This window comes from Entelurus aequoreus, linkage group LG20, assembly GCF_033978785.1.
Source record: "Entelurus aequoreus isolate RoL-2023_Sb linkage group LG20, RoL_Eaeq_v1.1, whole genome shotgun sequence".
In the NCBI taxonomy this organism is placed as follows: domain Eukaryota; kingdom Metazoa; phylum Chordata; class Actinopteri; order Syngnathiformes; family Syngnathidae; genus Entelurus; species Entelurus aequoreus.
The window spans coordinates 19,998,961-20,008,486 of NC_084750.1; the positions used below are offsets into that span (position 1 = coordinate 19,998,961).

General features: G+C 37.6%; 2 protein-coding genes across 2 annotated transcripts; one reads left to right on the top strand and one right to left on the bottom strand.

Annotated features, from left to right (window-relative positions):
- cldn35 (claudin 35) lies at positions 1-1,131 on the top strand. The gene has a single exon (XM_062029621.1). It carries the CDS (start codon positions 394-396, stop codon positions 1,081-1,083), a length of 690 nt encoding a protein of 229 aa, XP_061885605.1. The 5' UTR covers positions 1-393; the 3' UTR covers positions 1,084-1,131.
- A 115-nt stretch (positions 1,132-1,246) lies between these two features.
- On the bottom strand, positions 1,247-8,837 carry airim (AFG2 interacting ribosome maturation factor). The gene is made up of 4 exons (XM_062029622.1): positions 8,062-8,837; positions 4,981-5,160; positions 4,794-4,912; positions 1,247-1,419 (listed from the first exon to the last, which is right to left on the bottom strand). The coding sequence occupies exons 1-4, from the start codon at positions 8,328-8,330 to the stop codon at positions 1,379-1,381; spliced, it is 609 nt and encodes a 202-aa protein (XP_061885606.1). The 5' UTR covers positions 8,331-8,837; the 3' UTR covers positions 1,247-1,378.
- Between the last annotated feature and the right edge of the window lie 689 nt (positions 8,838-9,526).

Below are 9,526 nucleotides of genomic sequence, written 5' to 3' on the forward strand. Positions count from 1 at the left end.
AACCGCTCTATGACCATCCATCCATCCTGGCCTCCCCTTTTGTTCCTCTCTCCTCCCACCCCTGCATCTGTGTGTGTTTGGGGGTGAGTCCAGTGCTGCTCTTTCAGCGTCCAAGACCGAGGGGAATAAAGCCACGTTGCGTGATATTTCGGCCCATAAGCAAAGAAGGCGCTTGATTTGAGGGGAGGAGGGTGAAACCGGGATCCCTGAGTGATTGGTGGACTTGTTTTTTCTCGCTCTTTAAAAAAAAAAGCCTTGCGTCCCATCGAGGTTACTGGACCTGGCTGGTCACAGGCGGCTGCACGGCTACTCAATAATGCATTGAGTCAAAGTGTGGCGGATGTCTGACAGCGGGAGAAAGTGGCACCCGTAAAGTGGACTTTGGACAGAACCATGGTGAACACGGGGCTGCAACTGATCAGCTTCACCTGCGCCGTGACGGGCTGGATCATGGCCATAGCGGTGACCGCCCTGCCCCAGTGGAAGGTGTCGGCCTTCATCGGCAGCAACATCCTGACGTCGGAGGTCAAGTGGGAGGGCATCTGGATGAGCTGCGTGTACCAGACCACGGGCCACATGCAGTGCAAGACCTACGACTCCATGCTGGCCTTGCCGCCCGACGTCCAGGCGGCGCGCGCCCTCATGTGCTTGGCCATCTTCATGGGCTGGCTCTCCTGCACCGTGTCCTGCTGCGGCATGAAGTGCACCACCTGCGCCGGCGACGACCGCCAGGCCAAGGCGGGCATCGCGCTCGCCGGCGGCATCCTGTTCATCGTGACGGGCCTGTGCGTGCTGGTGCCCGTGTCCTGGACGGCGCACACCGTGGTGCAGGATTTCTACAACCCCAACGTGCCCGCCATGCACAAGCGAGAGCTTGGGCAGGCCATATTCCTGGGCTGGGCCGCCGCCGTCATTCTGATGATCAGCGGGGCGGTGCTGAGCAGCACGTGTCCCCTCGCGGAGAGGCGGGGCGGGTACCGCAGGGGCTACGTGGGCCGCAGCTTTGCTAATTCCCCCACTTCTGCTCCCAATTTACCCAAAACCATCACGCCCACCAGCCTACCACTTAAAGAGTACGTGTAGGAGGAGAGCACGATCACCGATATTTCTATTCATACGTATTTGGCTTGAATGACTTCAAGGACTACTTCCTGTCTTAAACTTTGCAATAAATACAGTTTGTTAAAGCATGAACCGACTGAAACTGTTGTTTTGGGTGAAGTACCCAATAGTTAGTGTTGGGACATTTTGTCTATCAAAAAAAAAAAGTGAAAAGTCAGTTTTTATGGGTTAAAAAATGTGCGGTTCACTTTGTTCCTTCAACGTTCTTTCCATCATCACAGTCCAGTCAAAGCGAGGATGTTCCCTTTTCTCCCGCCTAGCCGGACTCCGTAAAGAAGGACACTTTGCAGAGTGTATCTGGAATCAGAACAAAAAAGAAACAATTTATTTTAAGATGCAAACTTGTGTTTATTTTGAAGTAACTTTCTGCTAGTTGCTGTTCAGCAGTCGTATCCAAAAATGCGGCTTGGAGGCCCAAATACAGTAAAAATATTCCCATACTATTTGCATACCTTATACAAAATGTTTTAATTTAACTGATCTTAAATAAACAATTTTGACATTTTGTTTTTTAATGAATCTTAAAAATGTCAAAAAGTCATAAAAATAGTATGCATGCATATACAAATATGGTCAAATTAATCATTTAAATTACCAGTAAAATAATGAAAATAAATATACATTTTCTTTAGAGTAATTGTATTTTCTAAATATAAATAAAAATGTTTTTAAATATAATAAACCCAAAAAAGTATGTTTGTACAGTAATATTCATATATTGAATTTGTTTTTATAATTGTATGCTTTAAAAGAGAGACAAAAATATCAAAACATATGATATAAATACAAATAAATTAAGAAATTGAATAAATTGTTAGTTTGTATTATATATATGTAATATGTATATATATATAATGTTTTAATAATTGTATAAATGTTGTTTTAATGTCAAAGTCTTAGATAAGAAATAAAACATAATATAAACAAATCAAAATTGATCAATTAAGAGTATTCATTCTTTATTATATATTTAGAAAATATTTGTACAGTGTATTTTTTTCAAATTACCTTCAAAACGTCAAAAATAGGTTGTTTGGCAACACTAAATTGGCCCTAGTGTGTGAATGTTGTCTGTCTATCTGTGTTGGCCCAGTGATGAGGTGGCGACTTGTCCAGGGTGTACCGCGCCTTCCGCCCTATTGTTGCCGAGATAGGCTCCAGCACCCCCCGTGACACCGAAGGGAATAAGCGGTAGGAAATTGATGGATGGACGTCAAAAATAAAAAAACTTCAATAATATAAAAAATGTGTATTAAAATAATAAATTAAACTATAAGAAGCAAAATGTTGGATCATGCATTGAATGATTGTATACTTTATTTTTTTTTTAAAAATGCAATATTCCTAAAAAATGCAAAGTTCAACAGGAAAATGTGTTTAATACAAATGTATTAAAATAGATAAATGTGGAAAATATGTATATTATACATTTAGATTAATAAGCATTTTGCCAAAGTGTCGATTTGACTTGGTGCTTTTTGCAGGTGAAACAGCGACCTCTGCTGTTTCACGTTGCAACTACAATAATACAAAATACAGCCCACAGTAGATAGTTAGAATTTGTAGCTGTTATTTAAAGGCCTACTGAAATGATTTTTTATTTATTTAAACGGGGATAGCAGATCCATTCTATGTGTCATACTTGATCATTTCGCGATATTGCCATATTTTTGCTGAAAGGATTTAGTAGAGAAAATCGACGATAAAGTTCGCAACTTTTGCTCGCTGATAAAAAAAAAGCCTTGCCTGTACCGGAAGTAGCGTGACGTCACAGGAGCTAGTATTCCTCACAATTCCCCGTTGTTTACAATGGAGCGAGAGAGATTCGGACCGAGAAAGTGAAGATTACCCCATTAATTTGAGCGAGGATGAAAGATTCGTAGATGAGGAACATTACAGTGAAGGACTAGAGAGGCAGTGATGGACGTATATTTTTTCGCTCTGACCGTAACTTAGGTACAAGCTGGCTCATTGGATTCCACACTCTCTCCTTTTTATATTGTGGATCACGGATTTGTATTTTAAACCACCTCGGATACTATATCCTCTTGAAAATGAGAGTCGAGCACGCGAAATGGACATTTAAAGTGACTTTTATCTCCACGACAATACATCAGTGACACACTTAGCTACTGAGCTAACGTGATAGCATCGTTCTCAAATGAAGATAGAAACAAAATAAATAAACCCCTGACTGGAATGATAGACAGAAGACCAACAATACTATAAAACCATGTACATGTAACTACACGGTTAAAAATTCTCAGCCTGGTAAGGCTTAACTATGCTGTTGCTAACGACGCTAAGGCTAATTTAGCAACTTAGCAACCGGACCTCACAGAACTATGTACTCTTCTCCTTTTTCTATTGTGTATCACTGATTTGTATTTTAAACCACCTCGGATACTATATCCTCTTGAAAATGAGAGTCGAGCACGCGAAATGGACATTTAAAGTGACTTATCTCCAAGACAATACATCGGTGACACACTTAGCTACTGAGCTAACGTGATAGCATCGTTCTCAAATGAAGATAGAAACAAAATAAATAAACCCCTGACTGGAATGATAGACAGAAGACCAACAATACTATAAAACCATGTACATGTAACTACACGGTTAAAAATTCTCAGCCTGGTAAGGCTTAACTATGCTGTTGCTAACGACGCTAAGGCTAATTTAGCAACCGGACCTCACCGAACTATGTACTCTTCTCCTTTTTCTATTGTGTATCACGGATTTGTATTTTAAACCACCTCGGATACTATATCCTCTTGAAAATGAGAGTCGAGCACGCGAAATGGACATTTAAAGTGACTTTTATCTCCAAGACAATACATCGGTGACACACTTAGCTACTGAGCTAACGTGATAGCATCGTTCTCAAATGCAGATAGAAACTAAATGAATAAACCCCTGACTGGAAGGATAGACAGAAGATCAACAATACTATTAAACCATGGACATGTAACTACACGGTTAAAAATTCTCAGCCTGGTAAGGCTTAACAATGCTGTTGCTAACGACGCTAAGGCTAATTTAGCAACTTAGCAACCGAACCTCACAGAACTATGATAAAACATTAGCGCTCCACCTACGCCAGCCAGCCCTCATCTTCCCATCAACTGCCGTGCTCACCTGCATTCCAGCGATCAACGGCGCGACGAAGGACTTCATCCGTGGGTTTGGCGGCAAGCATCGGCTAGGCGTCTTCTAAGTAAGTAGTCCTTGTTGTGTTGCTGTAAGTATTGTACTTAACCGCTAATACACCGATCGATCCCACCTACAACGTTCTTCTTTGCAGCCTCCATTGTTCATTAAACAAATTGCAAAAGATTCACCAACACAGATGTCCAGAATACTGTGGAATTTTGTCGAAGAAAACAAGAGGTTTTTCTATCGGGTCCGATGGGGTACAACCACTTCCGTAGATTTTGTGACGTCACGCGCATAAATCATATCCAAAGCAGTTTTTCAACCGGAAGTGTGGCGGGAATTTTAAAATTGCACTTTATAAGTTAACCCGGCCGTATTGGCATGTGTTGCAATGTTAAGATTTCATCATTGATATATAAACTATCAGACTGCGTGGTCGGTAGTAGTGGCTTTCAGTAGGCCTTTAAGGTCAAATACAAAAAAGTGGTGCTCATTAAATAACAATATTAATTCACCTTTGATGTGATCCTCTTGATTGGGAGCGTCCATCTCTTTCCATCTTTTGGTAGAAGATTCCAGCAGGGAGAGGTCGTCTGTACTGAGCATGTGCAGGAGGCTCTTCCTTCTCAAGAATCTGAACACGGGGGTTGAGGACCGACCACAAAAAGACATTGACACAAATGAAGAGCGTAAGGAGGATACTGCTGTTGATAGTGACGTCCTGCATCCTGCAGCCACTCCAGCATGTCGGCGACTGACGGGATGACGGCCGAGCGCTGGGTCACGGTGACAAGATCCAGACTGTCTGCGTTCTGCTCGTACAGTTGGACCACTGTTGAAACGTGGTTGCTGATGGCGTCTCTCACCGACTGGAGCGAAGCCCTATAAGGGAAAAGATGATTACTGGTGTGGTTTTGGTGTGTAAACAGGGATGACAAACTGGTTTGCATTGAGGGCCACATGGCAGTTATGGCTGCCATCAGAGGGCCGCTTGTAACAGTGAATAATGTATTAAGGCCCAATGGGAGCCATTACCTCCCTGCTTGGCACTCAGCATCAAGGGTTGGAATTGGGGGTTAAATCAGCAAAAATTATTCCCGGGCGTGGCCACCGCTGCTGCTCACTGTTCCCCTCACCTCCCAGGGGGTGATCAAGGGTGATGGGTCAAATGCAGAGAATAATTTCACCACACCTAGTGTGTGTGTGACAATCATTGGTACTTTAACTTTAATTTGCCTCTGGATTTCATTATTAATTATATAAATTGTTTTAGGTAGACTGTCGATCTTACAGTAAAAATTTTACTTTTACAAAATTTTACTGTAAAATTGTTCATTTTTTTTATTTTTACAACATTTTACGGTAAATGGAAAAAATGTACCACTGTTATTTGGGGGGGGGGGGGGTTACGGAAAAATCTGGCAGCTTAGTTGCCAAAATGTTTGTGTTTTGGTTTTTACAACATTATATTGTTAATGGAAAAACAGTACCAGTTATTTTTTTTAATTCTGGCAACTTCGCTGCCTGTTTTTCTTGCAGGCCTCATTTTTTGGAGGCCCACATACAGTAAAATATTCCCATACTATATGCTTACATTATACAATTTGTATTTATTTAATTGATCATAAATAAACAATTTTGACATTTTGTTTTTCAATAAATCTTAATGTCAAAAAGTCTTAAAAATAGTATGCATGTATAGTATTGCATATCCAAATATGGTCGAATTAATCATTTAAATTACCAGTAAAATAATGAAAATACATATACAATATATTTTCTATAGAGTAATTGTATTTTGTATACTAAATCAATATAAAATTGTACATTTATCATAGATACAAATATTTTCAAATATAATAAACCCAAAAAAGAGTGTTTGTACAGTAATATTTATATATTGAATTTGTTTTTATAATTGTATGCCTTAAAAGAGAAAATGACAAACATATCAAAACGTATGATATAAATACAAATATATTGTAAAACCGCAAAAACAAATGTACCGTCTTTCCATTTACAGTAATACACCGTCAAAAACAACAACCGTGGATTTTACAGTCAAAAACAGGCAGCTCAGTCAACAGAATTTTAACGCAAAAAATAGTAGTTTTTTCCCCAATTTACAGTAATTTGCTGTAAGAACAACGTAAAATGTATTGTTATTTTTATTATTTTGATGGGTAGTTTGCTGTAAAGTTAAGTATTTTTATGTATACAAAAACATGTTTGGAAAGTATGATAATATACTGTAATATTTGTTGCAACAATGAATACTACTAAAGTTTAAAAAAGGTATGCAATTTCAAGCAGTACATATATTTTTTCTGTCAAAATGGAAAAGAAAAATACATTTAGTGAGAAATTTTCAAGTACTTTATTGACACATATCTTCTTTTACAATCAAGAAAAACAACAAAATATGAATAAACACCAACAACATGATATATTATCACGTAAAAATCTGCTTCCGCATCTGTTTCTGACACACGTGTTTTTTCGGGCTGGCTGCATTGAAAACAAACCCCGCCCACTCTGCTTTGTTCCTGGTCTGAGCTGCTGTGACCTAGATTACCGTAATAACTCGTAAAACACCCCAAAACGCAGATTTCGACCATTGAAATACTTTCTCTAGTTCAAGACTTACGGTAATTTAAAAACAACAGAATTTTAACGCAAAAAAACAGTAGTTTTTTCCCAATTTACAGTAATATGCTGTAAAGGACAACGTAAAATGTATTGCTATTTTTTATTAATTTGATTGGTAGTTTGCTGTAAAGTTAAGTATTTTATTTAGACAAAAACATGTAACTTGTTGCAACAATGAATACTATTAAAGTTGAAAAGGTATGCAATTTCAAGCAGTACATATTTTTTCTGTCAAAATGAAAAAAAAAAAATACATTTAGTGAGAAAATATCAAGTACTTTATTGACACATATCTTTCATTTCACAATTAAGCAAAACACAACAAAAACGTAAAAAACAGCAAAATAGTAATAGCCAAGTGTAATAAAAAAACAACAATATGATATATTATCACGTAAAAATCTGTTTCTCACACACGTGTTTTTTCGGGCTGGCTGCATTGAAAACAAGCCCCGCCCACTCTGCTTTGTTTCTGGTCTGAGCTGCTGTGACAGACTTACGGTAATTTAAAAACAGAATTTTAACGCAAAAAACAGTAGTAGTTTTTTTTTTTCCAATTTACAGTAATATGCTGTAAAGAACAACGTAAAATGTGTTGTTATTTTTTATTAATTTGATGGGTAGTTTGATGTAAAGTTAAGTATTTTATTTAGACCAAAACATGTAACTTGTTGCAACAATGAATACTACTAAAGTTTAAAAGGTATGTATATTGACACATATCTTTCATTTTACAATTAAGCAAAACACGACAAAAATGAAAAACAAAACAAAATATGAATGCCAAGTGTAATAAAAAAACCAACAATATGATATATTATCACGTAAAAATCTGCTTCCGCATCTGTTCTTACACACGTGTTTCGGGTTGGCAGCTCTGAAAACAAGCCCCGCCCACTCTGCTTTGTTGTGGTCTGAGCTGCTGTAACAGATTACCGTAATAACTCCTATAACACCCCAAAACGCAGATTTCAACCATTGAAATACTTTCTCTCGTTCAAGACTTACGGTAATTTAAAAACAACACTGCACATCATAATGGCGGCGACAGTTTTGATGTTAAAGGTCTACAAAAATGATGTAAGAAGGATTGAAAATGTTAACGGGCCGTGTTTTGCCCAGGTGTTGACTTACATCTTCTCGTGGAGTTGACACAACACCGTGTCCATGGCTTGCAGCAGCTTGAAACGCAGCAGCTCCTCCAGGTCTGGGATGTCTTTCAGCGGCGTGTCGGGGATGTGGACGTGGGAAAGTGCCCTGGCCTGCTCGGTCAAGTTCTCCAGGGACGACACCAGGGGAGCGCACTCGGACAGCACGCTCGCCCATACTTGTCGGCTGCTTTCCAGACTACGGAAGCTTCTCCTCAGTGCTTGATGGAGGCTTAAAAGTGCCGGTTTCGACATTGCGTGAAGGAATATTAAACATTGACTTCGAATTGAAAAACAACATACATGTGCCAATAGTCGAATCACATTTCAAAATGCCTCCGTTTCCTGGACTTGAAACTACTACTTCTTCTTTTATTTAATGGCGGTTGGCAAGCAACCTTTTGGTGTGCATTACCGCCACCTACTGAAATGGAGTGTGGACCGAGGTGGATCCCTACTCTATGTTCTTTTATTTAACCCAGTGTTTTTTTTAAATTTGTATATAATGCTTTTTATAACCTATGTGTTTTGAGTGCAATCTTAAAATATATTCCACTGCTAACCTAATATTCTCTTTCGCTAACTTACTTTCCAGTATTTCCCTTTTTTATTTATTTATTTATTTTATAAGCCTTTATTTATAATATGCAGCATTTGAAAACAATCAAGAAATAATAGCAATCAAAACAAGTACAGAAACAGTACAAAAACAGCACCAAGGGGTTGTAAACTCAATAAAGTAACTAAAATAGCATGCAAAATATATATATATATATATGTAACAAGTGTGTGAATGTGTGTGTGAATGAGTGAATGTGGAAATAGTGTCAAAGCGCTTTGAGTACCTTGAAGGTAGAAAAGCGCTATACAAGTATAACCCATTCATCATTTATAACAAAATGTAAAGTCATAGGCTTACACAAGTTCCGTAAATAATTTAAATTTTTTGCTGATTTAATTAAATTTTAATTTAATTTAATATAATTTTGCCAATTGCTGTATTTTTATTTATTTATATTTTTATTTTAAACATTTATTTATAAATTTCAACATTTACAAACAAACAAGAAACAATGATCAAAATAAGTACAAAAATAGTACAAAACAGTACAAAAAGAGTACAAAGCAGCGCCAGGGGGTTATAAATTCAAAGTAACTAGAATAGAATACAATATATATATATATATATATATATATATATATATATATATATATATATATATATATATATATATATATATATATATATATATATATATATATATATATATATATATAATAAACAAAGTGCAAAGCCATAGGCTCACTCAATTTCAGTAAATAACTTAAATTTGGAACACAGCATCATTGTTATCACAGCTTTTTGGTTTTTAGGGATAGAGAGTGTTTTAACGTAGAATTCTAATTCTTTTTTAAAGGCACAAAAGACAGGTCGGGTATTGAGAAACTTT

Excerpts from the sequence above, each read along its gene's own strand:
- cldn35 (XM_062029621.1), top strand. The coding sequence starts at position 394 with ATGGTGAACACGGGGCTGCAACTGATCAGCTTCACCTGCGCCGTGACG.
- airim (XM_062029622.1), bottom strand. The coding sequence starts at position 8,330 with ATGTCGAAACCGGCACTTTTAAGCCTCCATCAAGCACTGAGGAGAAGC. Across the intron at positions 4,913-4,980 it reads GGACGTCACTATCAACAGCA|ATTCTTGAGAAGGAAGAGCC; the intron begins GTATCCTCCTTA and ends CCCCGTGTTCAG. Across the intron at positions 1,420-4,793 it reads TCAAGAGGATCACATCAAAG|ATACACTCTGCAAAGTGTCC; the intron begins GTGAATTAATAT and ends TTCTGATTCCAG.